We start from the raw sequence: 27,578 nt of genomic DNA, 5'->3' as shown, positions 1-27,578 counted from the left end.
TAACGTTTTGCTTAAATTTGTATCTGCTTTTATCAATACTGTTTTTTTTATAAATGTTGTTATAACCATGCTTCTCACATTGCTTAGTATTTTTTTCTGTGCATCGAGAAAATCGGAGCTAACATTTAAAAACAGTTGAAATAGAAATGTAAACGTTTGTCTGATAAATGGCCTAAACGAGCCTTGTTTCGGGTTCTCACTGAACACTCGAGATTGGAGAGTGTGGGTGATCTTTATTTTCTGTTTGTTTTGTTTTTGCCCGTTGGTGGGTGTATCTATTGGCTACTGATTGGATTGGAGAGCTACTGGGGTCCACCAAAAAAGGCGGTGAGGAGATGTGAAGAGGAATTAAATAAAGGTTGTGAATGGGTTTTTATTTCCAAGTGGATACAGAAACATGGTCTGGATTGTGTGCGCTTTTTCTTTGGATAACAATAACAAACTTACAAGTTTTGTTTTTTATAAAATCAAAGGCATTTATGGACTTACATCAAATAATTTATTTTATTATTAAATTCAGAAAGCTTTTAAAATTTTCAGTATATTTATTTCTTGTAGCATTAAGTTTAATTAATAGCTTTGCATTAAACTTAGGACTCACGAATTTGAATTTTTTTAGTTTTTCCCACAATGGTATGCTGCTTCTGTTCTTCCATCAAATTGTCAATGTGAAAGTTGAGACTTGACTCCTCGGCTCTTGTTGCGTTTTTTCCATTAGCCTTTTTTTGGTTTAGCCACCCGCCATGTAAATGGTTTGGTTAAGCCCCCTCCCCTTGTGGTTCAAAAGTTCATTGTCAAGTCTAATAAAATGTTCAAATGACACGTTAAGTGTCAGCAGCTACAAGAGAGTTTCCCTGGCTTTTGGTTCCCTTTGCACTCTGTTTGAAAGACCGCCGCGAGTAGCAGCCAACAAAAGGAAAATGGGAAAATACTGGAAAACAGGGAAAACTGGCAAGCCGAAAAATATCGCTTACCGCTCTATCTATGGCCCTCTCGCTCTGTTCCCTTTTTGTCAAATGATGATAAATCGTGACCCGCCAAGCCTCAGTGAAAATGTTTCTGCAATAACATAACCCAACTCCTCCTACACTTAAACAAATATTTCTTGTTTTGAAAATTTGCATAATACTTTGTACCACTCACCAAAAATTGCTATAACAGCTAGAAATTTTTAAGATTCTAAGCCTTCTACCAAAAGCCATAAATATGCATTTCATAAATAATTATTATACATTTAAACTCTAAAATGTTTTCCTCTGTCGACCTCTTTCCTTTTGAGTGACGTGGAGAGACCTCCAAGAGGGCTACCTATTTTTTTGTTATTTTTCTTACCGTTTTTACCACCTTAGCAGGATCTGCGGCATTCGAAACTTGACATTTCAGTGAGTTATTTAGTTTTTATGCTAACTTTGATTTATGTGTTTGTATGTGTAAGTGAGTGCACTGATGGCGCTTAGAAATTAGGCAAAAATATAATTTATGTGCCTCCAAATTGTCGATGCACAAAGCTTATGACTCTCTGGGTAAGCGCTGTGTGCGGCTTCACTTCGGTTTTGATTTAAATGCAAATTTCGGATTTTATTACTTGGAGTATCAGTCGGGGAAACGTCACCTTTTCGCACTTTTAATCACGACCTCAGTTGAGTGACAAGCAAATATAAAATTTATCTATTCGCATTTGCATTTCTGGCTTTGGATGGGGAAAATCGAAGCGATGGAGCAATTGGTGTAGCAATGTTGATTTTTTAATTGTGAAGTAAGGGAAATTGAGGAAGCTAAGAGGCTTACCATTTTAAAAATATATTCTTAATTTAGTTTGTGTTAATTTTTGTGGTACTTAACCGCAATTTTCTTATAAACAATATGAGCAAATTTTATAAAAATCATTATAAAATGACTCAATCACAGCACTGTTGTTTAATTAAGAGCAGTATTTTGCTGTAAGCCGCCCTACTTAAAACTCCATTCAATAATTGCCACAAATCTCCACCTAAAAAGTCATTCACAAACCTTAGTCTCAAATTTGACATTAACCCTGACTAAATGTCAATTAAATTTCATCACAAAAGCGGGTGACAAATCCAGCTTCAAGGTCGCTAAACACCCGACTGAACCTGTGAACGATAACGATCCATTGATAAAATGCCAGAGCTATCGGTACAACTTCCACTTGCGACTTACAAGCTCATTTGTCAACAGAGTTCCCAGAGCATGAGTGTCTGTATCTGTATCTGTATCTGGCGAGTACGCGAGTATCTGTATCTTTGCATCGCCGGCGACCTTGCCAAAGTGAAACGGCAAAAGCAATCAGCTGCCATGAAATGTGTGTCTGGAGTGTTACAAATTGGCAAACAACTATAAAAAAAACTGCACAATAATATAAAATAAATGAAGTGAGCGAAACATGGCTAAGGAATTTTTTAATTTAGATAATTGAAAAGAGAGGAATACAAAAAGAAATTCTCAGTAAACGATTGGAATCATTCGTAGCCGAACCCAACCCAGTATAATACAGTTTTTAAAACACATTTAAATTGGTTTGCAATTGTTTATTCGGCGTCAGATATTTTAGATTTTTTTTAAAGGCTTTAAATACAAAAATTGACTTCCATTGTTTGCCATTGTTTTCATAAGTATGTATATTAATATATTTATGCATGTTTGGCTCTTTAAATTATGCATACATTAAGCAAAATATGTCCAGAGTTCTTAGTTTTTCAAAAAGTTTTAAATCAGCTTAATGCAATTTCTGCGGTGAAAACTGCGGAAAATTTATTAATTAAGTAATTGTTGTTTTTCGTTTGATTGATAAATATTTGATTAACATAATTTGCTGCCATAAAAATACGTGATTGGGCATACAAGAGAGAAATGAAGAAAAAATTCCTTTTTTTGCTGGTTAACTATGTATATATAGATCTAAATTATTGTTGCTGTGTTTGTTATTTATTAATAGTGCCATTTGTGGCCAGATTATTTCACTTGATATTTAGACGTAGCCAAACCCAAACTGCGTCACTTTATTGTGAAATTGAATCCAATCTCTGCAACGGTAAAATGTCAAATGCATCAAAATCAAATCGAAAGAAACACGATCGAACTAATTAAAGAAAACAAGCCAGGGGGGAGCATTAAAAACCTCTACCAACAAGTCAAATTAATTAAAAACAAAAAACAATTAAAAGTAAGCAGTCGAAACAAAACAAATGCCACTTGTTGGCCAAAAAGGTCCCCTTAGCCAAAATAAAACCCGGCCCAGACTGAGGGCCCAACAACTTCAATCTACAGATGTTTTAGGTGTGTCCTAGCCATGGCCACGCCCTCTTTTTTCAGCCCCAAATCCCATTCCCAATCCAGTTATGTTTACTTTCTAATACATGATAGCTTGGCCAGAATCACTGCCATGTGAACTTGGTCAAATTGCTGTCGGCACTGTAAAGGTCAACTTCAGTAGGGGAACTACTCAAAAAATATACAAAAAATTAAGTTGTTCGGTATTGAATGCTTAAATTACTCTTAGAGGCAAATACAAAATAAACAAAAAATGGCAACGGCAAAAGTTATGAGCAAAAACATGTGTCACTGTGGCTTTCTGATTTAAAACTGGGTATTCATTTCTGTGAAATACAAGAAAAACATTATTTTATTTCCCATAATTCCTGTGGTGTGTAATAAAAACTGCGCAATTACCACATTAATTATAAGAATTTAATTTGAAGCCTCACAAGCCTGACGCCAAACGCATTGCACCCTTTTCTAGGGTACAATTATGGTTGCACTAATTTATGATTATTGTTGATTATGCTGTCGATATAGTTTTTATTGTTTTCGTACTCCTTTGGGCCATTTGAGCTGGAAGCACAAAAAATTGAATTTAATTATTTGTAATGCCCGTTTTTAGTTGGCCCAACTGATTGAAATTTATGCCAGCTTTTGTCTGCAAAATTTATTAATATTTCTATGACTTTAATGTCTCTTTTTGCGTGCTGAGCTCCTTGTGAATTTTTATGGTATAGCGATTTTTAGTGTTTTTCAATTGATGTTTATGGCTTGTTGTTTATGTTTATTAAAGAAAAAAACACAAGATTATCATGGAAATCGAATGCCTTGAAACTAATCCATAAAAGTTCCACCATTAGATGGCTAACCCGACGCATAACTCCCACCCAAAAAGTCCGCACTCTTAATGAGCTCAGATATATAAAGTTTTCGCTGCGGTCAAGAGATTGTCTGAGTTAGGAATTCCGTATTTGGGTTTGTTTTATTTAAATATCAAAACCATAAATTCGAATGCAACTGTCAAGTGCAGCATTGTTAGTGCGGGGCCTTATGGGGTTAATGTGCTCATTGTGAGACTATTTATTTTTCCAGCTCTCTTGTTCCACTTAGTTTTTGCAGCTTGTGCTCTGAGAATGAAATCGAAGTGCAAATAAAAGCACACTGTGTGCGATCTTTTATCAATTTCCGACAATTTGTGGGCCAAAATATAGTTTATTTATAGTTGGATACTCTCTATAATGATTTTTTAAAAAAGTTTTAGTAAAGAAGAGAGCAAATGAAGTAAACAATTTTAATTTTAAGAATATGCAGTATGGACAATGCAACAAATAAATGCATCTTATGAGCCCAAAGAAATCATTATATAAAAGATAACTTTTCCGCTAAACAATAAAAATGTATTTTTATTATGAGTTTAATCATTATAATAAAAAAATAATTAAATTTTGCCTCACATTTAAAAATAGATTCCAAAATTAATTCAGTCGACACTGTTGTAATCGACACTTTAACATTCAAAATTAGATAATAAAGTTTGACAAGTTTCACAAGAAATGTGGCCAACCCCCAGAAAATGTTAATTTAGAGGAAGGGAAGCTCCTCCCTTCATGTCGCATGTCAAAATGATTTTTGCCTTTTCAAGTTGTGCCGCCAAATCTTTTGACGCAATTTGCATTTTATTCGCAATATATTGGCGCCACAGCTTCTGAGAGGAAAAAATTGATGGGGGCGATGCAGGAGAAGGCCATGCGACATATTTTACAATGTTTGCCATATTTGATTGATTTGTTTTGCCAGCGATACCGTGGTGCCCGATTTTGTTCGTGGACTGGGGGATACTACAAATTGAGCCCAAGGTCTTGTGGGATAGGAAAGCATTTTTTTGCAGCTGTTTTGCATTTTCACACATTTGTTTCATTAGTCAAAGTAATAAAACGCAAATAGAAAAGGCTACATTTTTGGGGAGGAGGCAACATTTGGTTTCCATTTCAGGCGTCAATCACAAAATCAAATGAAAAACATAACTCAAAAAAAGACAAAAAAAATCTTTGAAATGATAAATGACAATTGGGAATGCTAGAATTCTCTAGGCGAGAAACTCTTTATTTTTTCTCATGGCTGGAAAGAAAGTTTTAGTGCGTTGGATGATTAGCCAAAGGTCGTGGTGCTATTATGCAATATTCTGTAGGAACCCAAGTGAAAGTTTCCAACGCACTTTCAGTTTTTCCCGTTTCCTATAGCGGGTGAAAATGTTGCCCCCAACCGAGCGTCATCTTCATGATCATCAGCCATTGAGTGATCCCAAATGCTTAAAGAGATCTTTATCCGAGAATGTTGTGTGGGCAGCGGGACTCTCGAAAAAATGTTGAGCCCCAGCTCGAGACTTTGGAGATGGCTTATTACAAATTCTAATCACATGCAATCACAACGAGTTTGAGGCTGGTTGGATCTCTTTGGTTGCTGTTCCCCAGTTTCTTTGGGCCAGTACAATGGCCCGAAGTCGCCGACGGTTATCGATTAATCATCAAATTAAAAATTACCACTGCCAAAGAGAGCGTGGAGCGTGTCCAAAACAACATGAAACACCTCGAAAGGCAATTGGAGCTGTTTTTTATTTCCATTTTGCTGTTCTTTTTGGCACTTAAAGTACGCCGGGTCAGCCAATTTAAACAATATCTAGAATTTCGTGGTCGTAGTGGGGCGAAAAAAAATAAAAACCACACGAACTTCGATTGGAATTAAAAGTTTTTGGCAATTGTCTGACTCGATTTGGGCAATAAAATGTGGGGAGCATTGAATGGGGAAAAAAACGTGTGCCTTAGCTGGCATAAGGGTTGATAATTGCCAGAATTTGTGGGATTAGCCAACTGAAAGCGAAAAAATACGATGGGGCAGTCTTTAAAAAAGCGTGGAAAAGTTTTTGCCAGCTAATCGATTAGCTATTGAATATATTTTTAAGAAAAAGGTTTTCGGCAGTCTTACTCTTCCCAAGGTCAATAAAATGATATAGTTAAAAATAGTTCCCACGATTTTCTGGTTTTCTACTTGAAATTACAATAAAGCATGCTAATCTTTATGTTAGCTATTCGGACAATTATGAATCGTGTTTCTCGGAGCCTTTTTTGGTATATCATCAAATTGGGAATTGATCCATTTTTCTTTTTCGGTTACTCCCCTTTTTTTTGACCCACCTATTTCCATAGAACATTTGGGACAGCAAACAAAACAATTGACTCAATCATTGCAAAACAAAGAAATACGCAAATATATTTGAGTCGTAAATTAATTTAAATATTGCAACGAAAGGCAAATATGCGAATATTTCTCACTGATTCTTCAGTAATTTTTCTACCCATAAATAATGCTTTGAAGCGCCGCCTGACTGCCGACAATTTAAATAGAAACAAGGGCAAAGGTTCCATATAACATGCACATGCAAAAATAAAATATTTAACAAAGAATTTAAAATAAAAACTAAATTTTGTAGTATTATATACAATATATATATTTTTTGGTTAAATGAAATCATTGGCTACAATTGAAAAATTAAATCAAGATTACTATCTTTATAACTTTATAATGATTAATAGACAATCAAATTTCATAAGCCAACCGTATTTATTTGACATTTTGATTTCTGTGTATCAGCTTACACTTGACGTTCTCTCATTCAAATTAATTTAATCAGATTCCTTCCAAAAATTTCTTATCACAATTTGTCATCGGGTTGTAAACAGAAGAAGAAGGCTCAGCCACATGCTGATCATAATGAAGTTCAACCGCTGATACGATCGCCCGACGCCCAGACAATTAAAACCCCCCACGAAAAAAAAAGCAAGCCAGAAGAATTGCAAGAAGAGAGCAGCGGAGATTGAGCTGCAGTTTTCCGATCAGCTGGTCGCTCGGCAACTCTCTTCGGCTTTCTTCGGAGAGCCGAAGAGACGAAGTCGAGGCGCTGTAGCTGCGCAGACGTCTCAAGCCCGAGTGCGCGATCAGTTCGCTTTCGGCGATCGTCGCGTGCACTACGTTTTACAGAGAGGGTGCTTGTGGGACTTATAGCTACAACTCTCCCGATCTCTCAGTTGCTCCCACGCCTTTGTTAAGTTTGGTTGGCTGACCATGAAGTGAGTTTCGTTCTGATCGCGCAAACTATAACTGCCTATGCAGTTCGTACTTTTGGCCAAGTTCATTCACGTTGCGCCATAATTAATGTAACGTAACGCTCGAGTCGAAATCGAACGTTAAATTAATTGCAATTCGCAAACTGTTTACATTTCGTATATTTGATTTCTGATTTCCATTTTCGGGCATTTCCGTTTCACTTTTGAGCGCGCATTCGAGCGCAACAATTAATTGCAGGCAATGCAAATTGTCCGTGATTGTTTATGATTGCCAGTTTGGCAACAAGCGCCGCAAAAGTGAAATTTCCCTCAAACGCACATAATAATACAACAAATTAACATAACAAAATTTTTCAGTTTGGCTGGAAACTGATAACCGTTAAATTCCAAGACAAAAAACGAGACGTAAGCCAATTTTCAGCTAAAATATGGCCCATAAATAAAAATAAAAATAAGTAACCCTCGAGTGCAAACAGAAAGCAAACTGTTTAAATATTTTAACAAAAATTCTTGATATGTCTGCGGAATTAATGCAAAAACGAAAGTGCTCAAAGCGGATCAGCGGTTAGAGAGAAAGGCAGGTAAGTGATGGGGAGTGAAGAAAAGAGAGTTGGAATCTTTCTGAGGAATTCCATCAGTGAAAGATCGATGTTCAAGTGGAAATAATTCAGGAAGTTCTTTATCATCTGATCTTTGGTGAATGAACGCTGTTTAATGAAAAAACTCTAAGTGAAATGAGCTTGAAGAGGAAATAGAAACTAAGGAAGAATTTACTAGATGCATAAGCATAAATAATTTTTAAAACACTATAAATGTTTTCTTTAGCGAGATTCTAAAACATTCAAAACTTATTAAATTCCAAACACATTTTAACGAATCAACTAACAATTTTCGTTTTGTTTAAAAAAAAAAAATTTAAATAATGTTTTAAAAAGAGCACTTAATTCTTTTTTGAAGCTCCGGTTGTCGATGGCTTTGTCCAAATTGTATTGTCTCCTGTTGAACCTTCCTTGGATCACTGGGCTTATTCCCCCTTTCCATTGTTAGGGAAAACGATTTCTTTTTATGCGAAAATTCAATTCTCCCTTTCCTCATCAGAGGCAACCCACTAACTTGGTTTCTACTCCAATTTACTTTGTTAGCGAGCGTGATAATGACAAACACAACCTTTCACACTTAGCCAGCCAAGCCAAGCACACGGTAAAAAATCAACAAAATATGTCAACAAATTGAAATTTGTCTTTTAATTAATGCTGTTTTTTTCTGGTTTAATCAGTTAACTTGTTTAAGCAAGACTTCCTCTTTTGATTAAAGAAAAATTATATTTTATGTTTGATTCAACAGTAAAATATGAAAATTTTAGGGCTATGGTCTTTTTTTCTGTGTCCCTTTGAGTCAGGCTCGAAATTCGCCCTGTCATTCTCCAGTGATCTCTTGGCCTTCCTCGTCCCCCATTTCTCAACCATTTCACCTTCTCTTTCCTGCTCATTTGTGACACATTTCCTTCACCGGCCAGTAAAAGTTCTTCAACAAAGACCTCAGAGACTATTTGTATGCCACTCACATACATTTTTGCCAGCGAATTGAACTACTTTCATTTAAATTGGGGGAAGGGGACTATGAGGGGGAATTAACATAAATATTTGATGCGATTTGCCAGCGAATTTGCTGTGTCAAATGCACCATAAGCACTCAACTCAAATTCACCTACTTGGCTGTCTGTCATCGTTGGCCAGCTTTCATTCAATTTTTTATATAAAAACAAATAGTGGGGCCAGGGGGCTTGCCTCCTTTTAAATGCAATTCCAGCAGTCCGGCAATAAAATACAAAATTTAAAGCGAAAAAGAGGCCGCAGCTGAATAGTTGAAATTCGTTCGAAACAAATTGTTCGCTTTTTGTGACAAGAATTTGCAAATGTCAACGAAAACTGCGAATTTCGCATTAAAAAGAATTTGGCAAAAGGGGAAGGCGCAAAGGGAAAATACCAAAGTCCCAAAAAGCGAACCAATTGTGATCGTTTTATAAGGTTTACTTGAATTTTTTGATTTTTCGCCGTTTCTTATACAACTTTTGCATTTCTTTTCTGGGGCATTTTGCGTCTGGAATTTTTAAAGAGTCAAGAAAACGGATCCGTAACGGAATCGGTATCACATCAAAGGTCTGGACATGATATGCCCACAGATACACATATATTTCGATGTGAACAAATGTGGAGCATGTGGAACAGGAGTATAATAAATATAACTATTGAAGGATGACCTTAAATGTTTGTTGTGTGGGAATAAAGAGTATATAGGAAACTGATCAAAAACTTTAAAAATGTATTTAAATGTTTATTTACTCTTAATGATTTTTAAAATTTTTTAAATAAGTTTTTAATTGTTTTTTACGGCCCCAAAAAAAAAGAGATATTGAAATACATATTATTCGTGCTTATTGTTTTATTAAGAATTAAATTATATTTGATCTTCCCATTTGCACTTCAATTGAAGCTAACAAATTTTTAGCTTGATTTTCCTTTAGCCATATTGTATTTCCATCCGATCTTTTTGTGTATTTTTCCACTTGTTATCATTCTTTTCGTGGACGTTTCGCCTTCACATGTAACACTTGTCTGGTCTGAGTGACACTTGGTATCCGTCAGATACTTTTACAAGTTCGGTATTTCCATTACGATTGCGCTGCTCACTTCCCCCTCTCGTTAATGACAACTTTGCTTTATTGCCAGACAAGAAACGAATTCAAAGACACTTGAATAAATCGAAAGGCATACAAATATTTCGGACACCTGTCGACACAGTATATTTGTGCGGGATGCCAATAAAAGAGGAATCCAACTGTTGTAAATTCAATTGTTGTACACAATATTTACTGGGGAGCTAAAAATGATTTCTGACTCAATTAGAGGTTGTTGCTTCTTCGATCCCGCGGCGAAGCTCATAGATATTTCCCACTTGATTACCTAATTGATATTGTTATGGTGTCATAATCATTATCAAACCTTCGAGCGATAAGCCACAATTTATTGGCAGTGATCACTGCGGACAACCGAAATGGGCCGTCATCGCCTATGCGAGGCCCAGAAGATTTCTCCAACTAATTAGACCATAAAGGAGCCCGACTCTCTGGCCGAACTAATTCCCCAAATGATTCAGATAAAACCACAACAAAGGTCACGCTTTAATTGATAAGAAAACAATGCATGAGTCTCCACTTCTAGTTCGTTACTTTTTGAGTTTTCTGTTCACTCGCTTGGAAATCCTCAGAGTCGAGCTTCAGGTGACGGCCCCTGCCCCGATAAAGATCGCACCCCAGACAAAAAGTCGGGGCCCAGAACTCCGACAGGTGGCAGGTTCAGTTCATGCCACAATCGAGTGCACTCCTCGCAGAGGAAACGCGGAGAAAGATACAGATAAAGATACTGGGACAGGGACAGAAACCGAAACAGAAACAGAAACAGAACCAGAAAACAGAAACACTTTTAATAGTTTTGAACCTTTTGTGCCTGGGCTTCTTCCACTTAAAATGTGCAGCGGAGCGTGCCTTTCTCTGGGGTACAAGTAATTAACCCATGTTGCCATTCTTCTTCTGGGCTGTGCAAAACATTTAATTGTGCCGATTGCATTTCCACCATATCTGAAATGCCAAAACACACAAATTAACTCCACTCCACTCGCGGAGATCAAAGTTCTGGCCGCCGCTACGGTTCTTGACATATTCAAAGCATTTCCAAGTCGGGGTTATTAAAAGTACCAACTCATCATCATCATCTAAGCCGGCTCTCGCATAAAAAACCTGCGGACTATCCGCGTTATATAAGCACCACAAAACTCCACAAATGTCACACTCGAAAAATTAAAGCTGAAAATATAAAAAAGAAGCCCAGTTAATCCCCACTGAAGCCAATTAGTTGCTTCCGTAATTTCTTGGTATTATTTTAATTAGCTTTTCGGGCCTTACTTTTGTTTTTGGCTCTTGGTCTTATTTAAATTACTTTTTAACTGCACAAAGATTTATTTGCTTATACCCATAAAGATTTTCAAAACAAAATAAAGCTAAGCTAAGAGTGGAAATAATTTATGGGTGAATGCATTTTTTCGTTAGACTGCTGATCGTATAATTCCCGGGAAATTAACTTTTTGGATGTGGGGGAGCTTTGTGGAATAGCAAAGTTAGTTTCTAGGAATTAAAAAGCCCCAGATGGGTCTCTGTTTATTTTTGTTTACTTGCAGTTTTTATAGCTGTGAGAAATGATTGGAATTGAAAAGCAGGGCAATTATAATAGTGATACTAAACAAATTTTATGTTCTTTGAGAACTGTGATATAAAATGAATACTTACTTATTGCAAAAAGTATAAGTTTCATGATTTTCATATTGTTTTCTACCTGATCATAAATAGAGCTTTCCGGACCATTACCTCTTTTCATTATTTTCTCTAAGCTTTTCGTGCATAAATTGTTTTCCCCATGTGCTCGTGTGCAAGTGCAAGCATATATTCCGTGTACAAATCTGAAATATACCCAACTATCAAATAATTCATAACGTTCTTGCCACACATTCCTTGCCCCGCTTTCACCCCCCCTCTCCACCCTCCCTATTTTACGCACCTGGAGGCCTTCGCTGCAAAAAGATAGAACAAAAACAACACAAACAACAGCAATAACAACAACAAAAAATGCGTTTAAGTCAAGTTTGCCGCGAGCTTCTCGAAAAGAGTCGCCGCCGGCTTTTTATGTGTGCTATATGTGTGATCCACAGTCGAGCTTCCCTAACGCAAACTCCTTTCTGGCAATGGCAAATTGATTCCTCAAGCATTGAAAAAAAACTTGTATATCATTGGATTTGAACATTTTCAAAAGGGATTTACCACAAAATATGTTTTAAAGGCTAGTATGTAATATAATATTTTTCGTATAATTCTGTGGTTATTTATTTTTTGTTTTTATAATAAAAATTAATATTTAGGCAATTAGAAGGGGGGTTTTCCTATTTAAACAGTGATCTTTGATGCAGTAATGTAGTAATTTAAAAAAATATTTGGGTAAATAAATGTATTCATTATGAAGGCCTTCTTTTTAGGGAAGTCTTACTATGGGTGTCTTTGTGTGCGCTTGCATCGTGTGTGGCAGCTGCGATCCGACCTCAGACGGTGACTGCCCCTTCCCCCGCCCCACTGGTGTGGCACTTTAGCTCGATATTTATGCAACGGCACACACTTCATCTCCCTCCGCCACCTGTCCCCCCTCCTCCACCTCCTCACCTTTCTCAGCTGCAATTTAAGCGCACATTTTTCTTGGCAACACACATTTTCCTCCTCTGCAAAGGAGTAGTTTTTCCAGCTCGCCCTCTCCCACTCTCTCTCATTGTTTGCAACACTTGGCGCTTGCCACATAACGACAACAGCAGCATAAGTTGCAAGTTGCAACTGCAACATATGCAACAGCAGCAGCAACAGCAACATATGCAACAGCAGCAGCAACTGCATCGTAGCATGACACATTAAATGCAAAACGGCAGCAAGGTGCGAAAAGGGCGGGGGAGGGGCTGTCGGTGGTTAATGGGAGGGGAGGGGAGGGGTCCGGGGCGGGACTTGAGCAGCGGTTTCTGCCTGCTGGCCTCTTCTTGGCCATCTTGCACATGCTGTTGGTCTTTATTTAATAAAGAAATGGCTTGCGCATTTCTTAGTGCCCTACAAGAGGATTATAAAGGTATATTTGGGCTACAGGGCACTGGAATGTATATATATTTCAAAAGATACATATACATTAAAACACAAACCTTTATAAATATTTATCAGTACATAAATTAGGAAACTCAAATAATTATATCGATATCAAGATAGTAGCAAATAAGAGCAACGTAATTTATTATATTCTGCAACTTTCTAGGCTTCCTAATCCTAAAAACGATTTAATTCTTTAACAAAAACGTATTTAAGATCGCAACTTTCGTAGAATTATAAAAAAATACAAACTAATCTAATACGGACTCAAAAACGGGGTATCACCGCTGTCGGCTATACCCTTCGTCCTCTGCTCACCCTTATCCATTTTACGCATAATAAACCGTACACTCGCCGCTGTTCTAACTGGTTGCAACCTGAGCAGCTGTTGCCTTCGCATTCCTCTTAACCCTTGTTGTCGGTGGTGCCGCTCTTATGACAAAACAATTTTGAAAACCAGATGTGACGAGATGGAGGGCACAGGTAAGAAATGTGAAGATGAGAAAGATATAAGAATCCAAGGCAAACTTGAAGTTTATTTTTGGCACACAAGCCAAAGTCGAGCAGAGTCGTCAATCAGCTGTTGGGAATTATGCAAACGGATTGCAGTGGAGAGATCATTAAATGGCATTAGATAATAATACACCTTAGGCCATCCGTCAATCCGTCATTTCAGCATCGAACACACTTTAAATAATTGCACATTATGTCCGGGAGACTTTAATAAAATAATTAAAATGAAATATGCGGAGCTCGCTAGTTGGGAAATACAATTTTTTTAACCACTTCAGAAAATTGCGATGGGGATAAAAGAAGGAGAGAAATAAGCAGAAGAAGCGACCGCAGAATGGGGCTGCCCAAGTGGAAAAAATTCTGCGGGCTACCAATCTACGCATTTTTTAACCCCTCTTTGGCCCACGATTTCGAACGTCAAAAGAAGGCCGACGGCGGTGCGAAAAAGCCAGACGCGATAAACTGTTTTCATTTTAAAGAAATTTGTTAAAAAGCATAAAAGTTCAACAGAAAATATTAATTTCAATTATTTAGCTACGCGCCAAATAGCCAAGCTCAGATTTTTCCCACCGCAGAAGGGCAGAGAAAAAATGTGGAAAAAATAAGAAGAGGGAGCGCAAAGAAGGCAGCACTTTGTTCGCTAAATGCGAGCAATTTGTTACAGGATTTTCATCGGTTCTGTGGGAAAATCTTTCGCCCGGGAAAAAGGCAATTTATAATTATCAACTGTAGGTGGCGCTTTGGGAGCCCGTCGCATAGCGGAAGTGATTATAGGAAAAACTGCAGTTATGCGAGCGAGCTTTTCCGAAGAACTTGACATTGGCTGGCGGCTTCTTCTTCTTCAGCTGCTTTGTCTTCCACTTCCATTTCTGCATTTTCCAGTCTTCTATTTTCTTCGGTTTCACTTCTAATTAAAGACGACACTTTGGCATGTTTTGTGGCACGGAAATGCTTGAGACAACTTTGATGAAAGACCAGGTGAATTAAAAGAGCTAAAAAGCAGAAAAGCCGACAAAGTTGAACTCAATTTGTGAAGTACAAAGATCTAAATGATACTTTTGCACGCCAATGCTATGGAAGAGCTGAAGAACAAAGAATTTGATTGAAACTACTTGCTGTCCAAGTGCTAAAATCGATCAATGGATGGGGAAAATGTCGACTCAAGGAAGTAACTTATTGAATTCAAGCAAAGCACTGTAATTTAACAAGAAAGGAAAGCTAACTTCGGGCGGAGCCGAAGTTGAAATACCCTTGCAGAATATTCTGCAAATTATATTCTCCAAAATTATTCATATGATGCATTCTTAATACTCATAAAAAATCCCAACTTCCTAACTTAACAAACACCAAAGTTATGGCATTTCAGATTAATCAGTTATATGGCGGCTTTAGGATATAGTCGGCCGATCCTTATGAAATTTGGTAGGTCGGATTGATTGGCCAAATATAAAACCCATAGAAAATCCCAACTTCCTAACTTTACAAACACCAAAGTTATGGCATTTCCGATCAATCAGTTATATAGCAGCTATAGGATATAGTCGGCCGATCCTTATGAAATTTGGTAGGTCAGATTGATTGGCCAAATATAAAACCCATAGAAAATCCCAACTTCCTAACTTTACAAACACTAAAGTTATTGCATTTCCGATCAATCAGTTATATGGCAGCTATAGGATATAGTCGGCCGATCCCGGCCGTTCCGACTTATATACTGCGTGCAAAGGAAAGAAGGGTGTGTGCAAAGTTTCAATTCGATATCTTTAAAACTGAGGGACTAGTTCGCGTAGAAACAGACAGACGGACAGACAGACGGACAGACGGACATGGCTATATCAACTCAGGAGGTGATCCTGATCAAGAATATATATACTTTATAGGGTCGGAGATGTCTCCTTCACTGCGTTGCACACTTTTGACCAAAATTATAATACCCTCTGCAAGGGTATAAAAACAGGTTCTCCTGTGCAGTTTTCTGCAATCAAGAACCAATATGAGAACAAACTTTTAATTATTCAAATCAATTCAGTACTGCACACAACTCAAATTTCGCCACCACACGTAATGGAATGAACTCCCCGAAAAGAATTCATTATGAAATTACCTTTCCACACATTCTCTTCTTTTTTTAGACCAATCTAAAATTGGCATTATATGAATACCGTATCAACAACCTTTCACACAGGCTCACTCGCTCACAATCCCCCGTGGATTTTGGAGACCCCCTGAAAACTACAATTAAATCCAACTCCCAGACCCGAGCAGATCACTTCTCAGCGGGTGCTAATGTGAAATAAAATTAAATATCTGGGAAAGAGAGGAAATAAACAACTGTAAATTTAGAATTGTTTTACCTCATTGCGGAAAAAATGTTATAAAATCGTATGCCAATGTTATAAAATCGTATGCCAAAGATCGAACCTTAACCTCGCCATAAAGCTGATTTGATTAACAGTATGCAAGCAACGAGTTTTTAGTTTTTGGATATTCAAAAGCTTATAAATACCAACTCATGTTACACTTGCTAGGCCAAGATTAATCGCTTGACATCACAGACCACTACCATAATGTGAGAAAAAATTTCTTAGCCAATTTGATTAATTAAGCCCTCGAGGAACAAACAATAAACTATTTTTTTAGGGAGATTTGCTAGAAAAAAAATTACAATTATTATTTGGGTGCCTCAATAGCCTACATTTTTTATTGTTGGTAGCCGAATTCAATGAGAAATATATGTAATTGGGTGATATAATGCAGGTGCGTTGAGGGGCTTAAGTTCCGTCACCGAATGACGTAGTTTAGTCTGACTCAGTCGGAGGGATATGGCGACGATATGGCTCATTGGGCAAACAGTTCGATGAGTTAATATTTATTTTCTTTGCAACCGACAGTCGTGTAAAAACTGAGCAACAGAGAAGTGGTGTCCATTCAATGAAAAATGCCTTAAAGTCAAAACATATTTTAATGTGATCTGCTAAAAATCGGTATGTGAATCTAGAGTTAATTTCCACCACGTTAAGTTCCAGCACTTTAAAAACGATCACATCCACTATATGTGAAATAATTATAAAAAATTTCTCCACCTTCTTCTTATGTCCAAGGTCAAAGTTCTTTTATAGGCCCTTGACTTTACATTTTGCAATTTTGTACGCACTTCTTGGTTTGTTTTCTTCAACCATAACCATTTTTTGCTTTCGGCACATGCAAACATGATTTTTTGTTGCCTTTTTTATTAAACAATTCTTCTGTATTTTTTATTTTTCGCTACTCTTCTCTTTTTTTTTTGCGAACTTTACATTTGCAAAAGTTCATTAACATTTTGTGTGTATGGCTAAAAGGCAGAAAGAGTGCGAGATAGAGTGGAAAAAATCGACGCAGCGTTTTCCATTTTAATGAAATTTAGCCTCGTTTTGTTTTTAGATTTTTTGTTCAATTAATTATGCAAATTGTTACAAGTCCAAAGAAGCATTCCCCCACCTGTCCAGTGTTTCCTATTTTGACGAATTCAATTAAGATTTAGAGCCTTCCAACAAATCAAAGTTAAATGCTGCCATTAGAAACTCTTTCCAGATAAGCCATAAATTATTTAAATAGAAATTAGCCATCGAAACTCCCCCGAGTGACCTCAAAAAGCGAAATGTGAGGCAGCAGACCTTGGTTAATTTTTTGATAAAAGGTTTTGTCAACTTTTTGCTTGAGGGAATCCATATCCATTCTTTTCGCGACTTTCGCTTTTGGGAAACCCTTTTATTTTCGTTTTCTAGTTTTGTTTTTTTCGCGTATAATTTGTTTGCCTAAATCTTTGTCTCCGCCTTTTGGACCTTCTCTTTCGTTTTGTGCGATTTTTAGAAACGCTTCTGTCAACCACAGCGTTTAACCAATTTTTCTTGTTATTGTTGCGGTTTTTAATTGCTGGGATCGCATCCGTAAGATTCGCTTTTGTTTTTCGTCTCCGGTTAGCGCATAATGACAACTATTTGAGGGCTTGCTGGGAGCGAAAGTTTTGCTCGCTGGGATGGATGGATGGATAATTACTTAAGTTTTGTAACACAGCTCTCCCCCGACAACTAATTGACCATTATTTAAATGATTTCTGTGTTTGGTGGAAATGGTCTTTTGAATAGATTTTTAATACGTCTACCTTTTCTGTGTTATTTTTCGATTATCCAACAGCTTACTACTCCAATTCGTATTACCTATAGTCGGAAGAGATGTAGGACTTTCGTATATGTTTATACGATATTTCGTTGCTCACTTTGGATTCTTTTAGATCCAAGGATTTTACCATTGTGCTAATCTTCTGTTTAACTTACCTTTAGCCTAAATTAGATCTGGTATCTAACCATCATATCATGATCTCTGATGATAACTATTTCTAAAAAGTTTGCCATAAAATAAACTTTACTGTAATAACTTTTCTTTTAAATATTTAAAATGCTCACTTTTTTTAAAGATTAACCTTTTGCTCTCGCCTGTTCCGGATTTATCGCGTAGAATATAGAACACCCTTTTCTGTTATTCCTTCGCAAGACTTTAGAGTTACTTCCATTTATGTATCCTCATGTTGGCTCCTTGTGTTTTATGTTTGTCTAACCAAAACCTTTCCCGCTCTCTATCCCAACCCATTTGCAGATCTTAGTACCCTCAGCAACCACCACAGCAACATCAGCGCTAGTAGCAGCATCCCGGCAGCAACTTTAATCATCAGTACCAGCAGCAGTAGCAGCAAGAAGACAACCACTGAGGCGGCAACCACAAGCAAACCTGCTGCACCACTGAACCCCGGCAAAATGGAGCTGCTGAGCAGCCCCACAGCAACAGCAACGACCACGACGACAGCAACGCACCACCTGCACCAGGCCACCACTACGAAACAGCTGCTGGTGCAGGACTACCTGAGCAAGGCCTCACCACCCACATATTCCCGCCTACCGCCCGATGGTCATGAGTTTCCGCCCAATTTCAGCGAGCCACTGATCATGCACAGCCACCCACTGAAGGTCACCACCGAGTTGAGCTACGAGATTCAGAATGGCAAGGAGGAGAGCTCTGCGGCCCCACCACTGCCCAAAACGGGACCCCCGGCCACGGTTCCTAGGAAAGTGTACCGCCAGGACTTGGTCATAAACGTGGAACCGGCTCCGAGCTTGGGCCGGGACTATCAGAGGTCCCTGAGTGGAGGTGCTCCCCGAAAGCCCAGCGATTGGCGCAAGGATGAGAAGTCGGAGAAGTCGGTGCGCGACAAGATTGCCATGTTCTCGTCCAACAACGAACTGGATGCCATACCACCGGCTCCGGCCACAGCTCCCATTTCCACATCCTTCTCCCGGAAACCCTTGAACCGGAGCAGTGAGAACCTGCTGGACAGCTGTTCGGCGTCCTCGGCCCCTTCGCTGAAAACTCGCGCCATGAGCGTGGAAAATCTGAACGATGTCCAGCGGCAGTACCAGTTGGCCAAACAGCTGCCCCAGTTGCATGTGGCCGACTCCATGTACTCCCTGAACACGGCCACGCCCACCCAGAGCTACGCCTCTTTGCCGAGGCGCAGTCACGGAGGATCGTACTCCGCGGGCGTGGAGCGAAGGATCAGTTTCTCGGGTGAAGGAGGTGAGGCGGCCAACCGAAAGGCTGCCATTACAAATATACTAGAGCAAAGAAGGCGGAGTCTGTCGAAACTGCGAGGTCTGGTAATCCCCGAGAGACCCCAGTTGCTGGAACCCATCCTGGACCTGCCGGAGATCAAAAGCCAGGTGAAGGCGGCCAGCGGGGAGGACAGTACGGACAGTGGCCTGGGCGAGAGCCACCGCAGCACGGCCAACAGGAGCAATCAATTGGGTGCAGGCAGTGTCGGAAGTAACTATCGCAGCATCTTCACCAGCAACCAGAGAAGGCCGCTGGAGCAACAGCTCTCCCAGCCGCCAGCCAAGCCGCCTAGGACATCGCTGACTCCGCTCCAGCCGAGAAGCATGATGATGCCGCCACCACCGCCGCCTTTGGATCAGGAAAGCGACACGGACTCGGTGTTCTCGCACACGGCCAGGGTGGCCACTCCGCCAGAGAAGTTCGCCCTGACCAGAACCCTGAGTTCCGAGACGAACACCTCGATAGCCAGCTCCAACACCTCTACCCTAACCTCTGGATCTTCGGCCGGGTCCCAGGCCAGCTGCAGCTCCCTGGGCAGCACACCGGCAGTGGATCTGACCAGGAGGGTATTGAAGAGTCAGGTGAGCAATGGTGATCCCGTGGTGCTCTCCAGCCGCAAAAGCATCCTGGCCTCGGCCAAATGCCGCAGTGCCAAGAGTCGGGGTCAGGAGGAGGACAACGACAGCACCGATGGCGAGGCCTGCTCCCTCGCCAATCGCAGAATGAAGCCCATTTCCAGCTACAAACTGCAGCAGCAACAGATACAGCTGGGCAAGCAGCTGGTGGTGGACAAACTCATCAATGTGGCGGCCTACGTGGAACTAACCTCGGATACGGACGACAGCAGCCGGAGGTCGGATACGCCGGCCAAGATCAGTGCCATGTTCATAGACGAGGAGCGCAAGGCGAGCTTCAAGGGAGACCCCAGCCAGCAGGCCAAGGTCAAAGTGCAGGAGGTGAAGCCACTGCCGATGGTCCTGCCCTCTCCGAAGAGGGAACCCCTAAAGCAGCAAACCACCGCCGAGTTGCGCGAGAAGTTCGAAAGAAGTGCTGCTGCTCAAGCCCAAACCCAAAACCACTCGCCCGTGATCCACAAGATCGCCCAGAAGCCACATCACGAGCGATTCTCCTCGCTGGACTCCTTGGCGTCCAGTTCCTCGGGTGTCAGCTCCACCACCCAGAACGTGAGCACCACCCAGGAAACGGCCACCGAATTCGGCAGCTTCTCCTCGCTGGGCAGCAACCAGAGTCTGATCACCGCCCAGGACGTCCAGCAGATCGTGGAGGAGGCCGATCCTCCGCTGAAGACCCCCGAGGCGTTCATCATTGTCCTGCAGCGGGATAATCCCGAGAGTAGCATCGGAATTACCCTGGCCGGGGGTTCTGATTACGAGGCTAAGGAGATTACGGTGCGTTCTCCTATGGGCTTCCCCTTTTCACCCGTTCCTAATTGCTTTGTCTTACTCTCCAACAGATCCACAAGATCCTGAGCAACACCCCAGCTGCCAAGGATGGTCGTCTGAAGAAGGGTGACCGAATCCTCGCCGTCAACGGAATGAGCATGCGGGGATTGACGCATCGCGAGTCCATCAGCGTGCTTAAGGTATGAGCATAGTAATAGTAATCCAATATTCAAATTTAACAAATCGTAAAAAATATATGAAAGTTACAATTGTAATTAACAAATTTAAATGTATACTTGTTTATTCTTTTTTTAATTTAGTCTGTCGTATAAAACTTTAACTCTTCTACCATACTCATTTGTTATGCTTATGATAAAGTGGCTAATTAATTACTCACTATTTGTAAGCTTTTTAAATACATACTTGTGAGGTTTTGAGATTTTTTTAACATTTTGTTTTTCAAAATTTTGTTTGACTAAAAACCCACTTTTACGTGAAATTTGGAAGTAGTTATATCAATGTCAACTTCCTGTCTTTGGTAATTGATGAGGCTTAACAGTTTTTAAATAGTTTATAAGTCATTACTAATTTTTTTTCCCAACAGACCCCCCGACCCGAGGTGGTGCTAGTGGTGACCCGCTCCGAGTCGCTGGTGTTGAAGGCGCTGACCAAGAAGCGGTCCTCCCTGGGATCGCTCAGCTCGCTCAACGAGAAGCCCACGGAGTTGGACTACGAGCGCAAGAGGAACTACCACAAGGCCTCCCGATCTCTGGACTTGGACCTCGATCTGGTGTCCAACGAGGCTGGCGAATCGCCAGTGGCCACCACTCCGAGCACTGGATCCGTGAGTCCGCCGCAACCGGCAAGTCTGCACGACGAGGATGCGGAGGCCACCATCGCGGGAATCCGGGCCAGGAGGCAGTTGTCCCGCGGAGATGCCGCTAAACTGAGCACGAGTGAGTTGCTGGAAAGGGCGGCGGAGGCGAGAAATGCGATCGCTGCGGAAATTCGGGCACAGGGTGAGTTATAAGGGACAAAATTCTAACAAATTCATTAAAATCATTATTAACTTATTATTAAATTGGGCTTTAAACTATAATTCAAAATAATTAAAAATGACTAAAGATTATTTAAATACTTTTCTCGCGGAGGCGAGAAATGCGATCGCGGCGGAAATTCGGGCACAGGGTGGGTTATAAGGGACAAAATTCTAACAAATTCATTAAAATCATTATTAACTTATTATTAAATTGGGCTTTAAACTATTATTCAAAATAATTAAAAATGACTAAAGATTATTTAAATACTTATTAATTTCGCAAAACAATACTGGTCCCAAATTAATAAGTAGAACTACATTTCATTAAACAGAATTTCGTAGAAGGTGCATTCACTTACTTCCTTATATAAATAATAAAGATAAAGAATTAATATGTTGAAAATATTTGTGGATGAAACATTTTATGGCGTTACTATATAAACAATAAACAATAAAATTTAAATTAAATTTTATTAAATTTAACATTTTATTTTTATTTTACCATCTTTCTGTTAAGAACCAAAGAAAATTTGTAACCGAAAACTTTAAGATATCTATGACAATCTAAGTTTTTCATTAATTATTCTAATTAATCTCGTTTTCAATTATAGCGGAGGATGCGGCGGCCAGTGGAGGAGGAGCTCGTTGTGTGGAGATTGTCAAGGACAGCTGTGGCCTGGGCTTCTCCATTGAAGGAGGCTTTGATTCACCGCTGGGAAATCGTCCCCTTATTGTCAAAAAGGTGTTCATGGGTAAGGGTCATTTGTCTTAGTACTCAAAAGCGGTTATTAATGAAGGTTACAACGTTTTGTAAACAGGTGGTGCCGCCCAGAAGACCAACCAGGTGCGCAATGGTGACGAAATCCTGAGTATCAATGGTGCCTCCACGTCGCGAATGACGCGGGTGGATGCCTGGAACTACATGAAGCAACTGCCTCTGGGACCGGTCAAGATTTGCTTTGCCTAGATAGGATGGTCTTAATACAATGCCAACGAAGGGGAAGAATGCGCCACAATTTTTTTAGATTTAAGCCAATTAGTTTGGTTACCCCTTTACTGGTTTAACCTTGGGGGTCTTGCCAATACGATGGATCGTAGCTGCGAGCGATTTGTTTTGCATTTAAACGAACCTTTAATTGTATGCCTAATTTTATAGATATTTAATTTAAAGTGCAATTGTTTTAAATCTTACAACGTTTTGATGCCCCATTTACATACCCTAAACTGATCGATGATTGTACATATAACTAATCGAGACTAATTTACGTATTTAAACCATAAATCAAATTGAAGCCAGCCTTTGGGTAGCGCTATTTCCTTATATACAACTTATTAATCCACAAAAAAACATAACGAAAAAACACAATTATATTTTATGCCATAAATTATACGGGAACGTTATACATGTATATTATTTTAATTATTATTTTATTTAATGAACAACAAAAACAATGTTTACGTATACAAAAGTATTTGGTAAAAATAAACATACAATATATATGAAATTAAATTAAAAAGTTACACAAATTAAGTTCTTCGGAAAACGATTTTCACAAGAAAAATAAAATCTTTTTTCCAGGTTTTTATTTATATTTGATATTCCACAAAACTAAAGTTTCGAAACAACAATTAATTTTATAAAATCGTTTTATTAATTTATTTACTTCATATTAGACTGTTAACTGCTCCATGCAGTTAGCTTGTACATTCTCTGAACATGTTTAAACACAACTTAAAATATTATTTGTCCTATGTGCTGTACATAAATTCGATATCAGTCGATCCAAGCCTCGGAAGTTAGACATCTTTGGCTGTCTTGGCTATCAGCTTTGGCAGCTGCAACGTTAGTCCCAAGTGCTGCAGAGGATTCGAGGATGAGGACGAGGGTGAGGTTGCGGGTAGTGTCCCATTGACCTTTTCCGGGAACTGCCGCTGCGGTGGGTGGCCGGACGAGGCGGACTCCTCCGAATGGAATATCTCGCCGAGCAGCTCGTAAACACGACGCTTGAAGTACAGTTTTTGGTGGAAGTTCATGTGTTTGATTTCCGGACGCAGGCCCTGCAGGAATGCGTCATCGAAATCGATGATAGGCGCTGGTTCTTCATTGTGGGATGTCTGAAGATAGGGAATAGATGAAATTTTTGTTTGAAGTGAAATTAGACAAATTGAACTATCAGCATTGCCCAGTATTTGATTTCTTAAGAGAAGGGCAGTCTAACAAATAATTTAATTAGTATTATGAATTTTACACAAATATATAGCTAAATTAAAAAAATGAAAAATAAGAAACGATTATTTTGAAGGCATAATTTGTGGTTTTAAGGCATTTTCTGTAGTTTGTACAAAAGCCCTAATTTAATTATTTTAAGCAGGCATTTAAAAAGTGTTGCCTAAAGTTATTTATTTGGATCGTATGATTATAAAAAGCTAGTCTAATCGACTGGTTACTAGAGCAAATACTATTTTATGATGTGTGCATCCCAAAAGCGCAAATTTTTCCCATTTTTTATACATATAATGCATTGTTGCATCAGTTTGGCGCTTTGCATAAATATGTCAAATATTAAAACCCCCAGTTAAGGCTAATTCTGTGGAAAATGCAGTTTCTATCGCCCACCTTGGCCTCCTCCTGACTCTCCTTGGATAAACGCAGACGCTTTTTGGCTAGGGCCTGCCAGGAACCCTTCTCATCCTCGGACTCCTCCGATTCGGTATCGTTGCTGTCGCGGCTCTGCGCATGCTCCGTGCCTGGACTGCTCGGCGATTGCTTCATCTCGAGGAAGGCCTCCACGGGCGTTTCGTGCTCGCCATCATCCTGGTCCTGCATCTCCTGACCCCTGGTCCTTATGCGGCGTCCTCTTAGCGGAACGGGAACTCCGGGAGTGATGTGTTTCTGCAGGAACTTTAGTTCGCTTTTGAGATAGTACGTGTTCGCACCGTGGTGCAGCTTCATTGAGCGGGCGTAACTGGTGCGAATGTTGCGCCACCGTTCTTTGCAACTTTTCACTGAAAAGCATTGGGGAATAGAAAAAATAGAATATATATATAGAAGATAAGTAACTACAGTCGGAATTAATGTTATCTTAATTTTAATTGAATAAAAGTGATGAATAGAATGGAATCAAAGAACATTTCTTCAGTTTAAACTTACATATATATCTCTATCAAATGCAAAAAGTTAAAATCTTATTTTAACCAACTGTTTCACATTCTTGCGAATAAAATAGAAAATGTCTGCCAAACGTGAAAAAAAATACAAATTTTCAAACTATACATATCAAAAATCAACAAAATGAAGTATCTTTTAAGTTCATATTAGTATTTTAGGTATATTGTTTAAATTATCTAAATATCTTAAATATCAAAAAGCTTTCAAAAATGAAACAAATGTTTTTAATTGGGGTGGGACATTGCATAGACCCGATATCTCATATTGTCATTACAAAACCCACCCGAATTTCGCGTTTCTTTGGATATATCCTTCCAGGCGTTTTTCACTGTCGATTTCCGCATGTAGTTGTCATCGGATCGATCGTAAAGACAAGGATGTTGGGCCACCAAATGGCATATTTTGGCATTGGTCGCGTAAATATTGGGCGATGGTGGAATTGGTCGTCGTCGCGTATTCATTTCATCAATAGAAACTGCAAATCGAAAAAAAAAAGAAAGAAAAGCTAACTTCGGGCGGAGCCGAAGTTGATATACCCTTGCAGAATATTCTGTAAATTATATTCTCCAAAATTATTCATGTGATGCAATCTTAATACTCATAAAAAATCCCAACTTCCTAACTTTAAAAACACCAAAGTTATGGCATTTCCAATCGTTCAGTTATATGGCAGCTATAGGATATAGTCGGCCGATCCTTATGAAATTTGATAGGTTGGATTGATTGGTTAAAAATAGAACCCATAGAAAATCCCAACTTCCTAACTTAACAAAAACCAAAGTTGTGGCATTTCCGATCAATCAGTTATATGGTGGCTATAGGATATAGTCGGCCGATCCTTATGAAATTTGGTAGGTCGGATTGATAGGCCAAATATAAAACCCATAGAAAATCCCAACTTCCTAACTTCACAAACACCAAAGTTATGGCATTTCCGATCAATCAGTTATATGGCAGCTATAGGATATAGTCGGCCGATCCTTATGAAATTTGGTAGGTCGGATTGATTGGCCAAATATAAAACCCATATAAAATTCCAACTTCCTAACTTAACAAACAGCAGAGTTATGGCATTTCCGATCAATCAGTTATATGGCAGCTATAGGATATAGTCGGCCGATCCCGGCCGTTCCGACTTATATACTGCGTGCAAAGGAAAAAAGGGTGTGTGCAAAGTTTCAATTCGATATCTTTAAAACTGAGAGACTAGTTCGCGTAGAAACAGACAGACGGACAGACAGACGGACAGACGGACAGACGGACATGGCTATATCAACTCAGGAGGTGATCCTGATCAAGAATATATATACTTTATAGGGTCGGAGATGTCTCCTTCACTGCGTTGCACACTTTTGACCAAAATTATAATACCCTCTGCAAGGGTATAAAAAGAAAAATAATGGATCCGAAAACGAAGGTGAAACTGTTGTCGCCTGTGCGTGCAACAGCTGTTTGGCGCGTCTTTGCGTCGCTGTTTCGCCTGCAACAACAGTTATTTTCTCTACCAGCGGTGCTCCATCTCTTTTCAACCTACCTGAATTCTGTTAACAAATGCTTTATCCGATTTGTGGCACCGCTTTTACAATGATTATTCATATATTTAACTGGTTTTTCCGGCGCTTGTTGCTGCCGTGCACGAATAAGTTGCTGCTGTCGCTCGCTCTTTGCAACTGGAAGCTTGCTGCGATTTCGTGTTGCTGCCAACAAGTGTTGCAGCTCCAAATCCAACATTCATTTAATAAATTTACATTTATTTTTGACACCCGGAGCACCGGAGAACTAGATTGTTTCGCCTGTCAGCTGGTCATTTGAATCCCTAACGGGGGTCGAATATAAACAAAACACTCGTTGCCGGCGAAATAAAATAAGGGTCACAACAAACTTAAGGCCAGTGACGGAGCGCACTCTCTGCAAATGACAACGGGGGCCGACTTTTCGCACAGCTTGCTACCCTCTCAGAAAGTGAGAATAAATGTCATGCCACTGGCTCTCACACATTCAGGCACAAGCGGCACAGCTGCGTCAAAAGAGAGCGAAGGCACTGCCAGATACAAAGTCAAAAATAATCTAGTTTGCGTTGGCAAGGCCGTTCGATCAGTGGATGAGCTGCCAACGCTTTTAGCAACAAATACGAGTGCAAAACCGTTCCAGTCCTAAGAAATATATAAGTTTAAATAATTATGATAATATATTCCAATCACTTCAGCACCATTGATATGTATAGTCAGCATCTTCCGGTTGGTATTAGTTTGCTTTATCGATCGGCTACTGTTCGAAAATCAAATAAAATTAACATAAACATAATAGAGCATTAATCATAATAAATATGCTATGAATATGTGGTACAACATTTAAATATTCTAGATAAAAATGTTTGAAGTAACAAAACAAACGCAAAATTGATTCTTTTAAACTAAAAATGGGTTTTCAGAATAAAAAAGTATGGCCTACAATAAAAAATTTAATTTGTTTATTTATTATACATTTTAAATTAACTAGCGACCAATTTTATTAATTCATATAAATAATGTGTGTACCAAACAAATAAAAATATAATACGCCACATTTCACATATCTTAACGTATCCAAAAAAAATTATTTAAATTAAATCAAAATATATTGATTTAATTGGTGGGGCACTCATTAACTGAAGATACCTTTTTCGGCACTTGTCACAATTCAGTTT

General features: G+C 39.2%; 2 protein-coding genes across 7 annotated transcripts in view; one reads left to right on the top strand and one right to left on the bottom strand.

Annotated features, from left to right (window-relative positions):
* The window catches only part of LOC108041505 (flocculation protein FLO11), a 130,692-nt gene extending 107,560 nt beyond the window's left edge, over positions 1-23,132 (top strand). For 5 of the 6 annotated variants that reach the window (XM_044461664.1, XM_044461663.1, XM_044461665.1 and 2 more), the window contains 5 exons: positions 18,271-20,690; positions 20,756-20,884; positions 21,289-21,703; positions 22,335-22,475; positions 22,542-23,132. In XM_044461664.1, coding sequence (XP_044317599.1) covers positions 18,271-20,690; positions 20,756-20,884; positions 21,289-21,703; positions 22,335-22,475; positions 22,542-22,690 — 3,254 coding nt within the window. In that variant the 3' untranslated portion in view covers positions 22,691-23,132. Of the gene's footprint in view, positions 1-7,265; positions 7,404-7,757; positions 7,982-18,270; positions 20,691-20,755; positions 20,885-21,288; positions 21,704-22,334; positions 22,476-22,541 lie in introns of those variants that run through there. The other variant, XM_017119434.2, reaches the window with a different exon arrangement.
* Positions 23,133-23,356: 224 nt separating this feature from the next.
* On the bottom strand, positions 23,357-26,955 carry LOC108041506. The gene is made up of 4 exons (XM_017119435.2): positions 26,427-26,955; positions 25,176-25,367; positions 24,341-24,729; positions 23,357-23,838 (listed from the first exon to the last, which is right to left on the bottom strand). The coding sequence occupies exons 2-4, from the start codon at positions 25,351-25,353 to the stop codon at positions 23,521-23,523; spliced, it is 885 nt and encodes a 294-aa protein (XP_016974924.1). The 5' UTR covers positions 25,354-25,367; positions 26,427-26,955; the 3' UTR covers positions 23,357-23,520.
* Positions 26,956-27,578: the final 623 nt, after the last annotated feature.

The sequence above is a fragment of the Drosophila rhopaloa genome, unplaced genomic scaffold (genome assembly GCF_018152115.1).
Source record: "Drosophila rhopaloa isolate 14029-0021.01 unplaced genomic scaffold, ASM1815211v1 contig_47, whole genome shotgun sequence".
NCBI classification, from domain to species: Eukaryota; Metazoa; Arthropoda; class Insecta; order Diptera; family Drosophilidae; genus Drosophila; species Drosophila rhopaloa.
The sequence above is the reverse complement of the archived record's forward strand: the minus strand, read 5'-3'. Positions and strand labels throughout refer to the sequence as shown.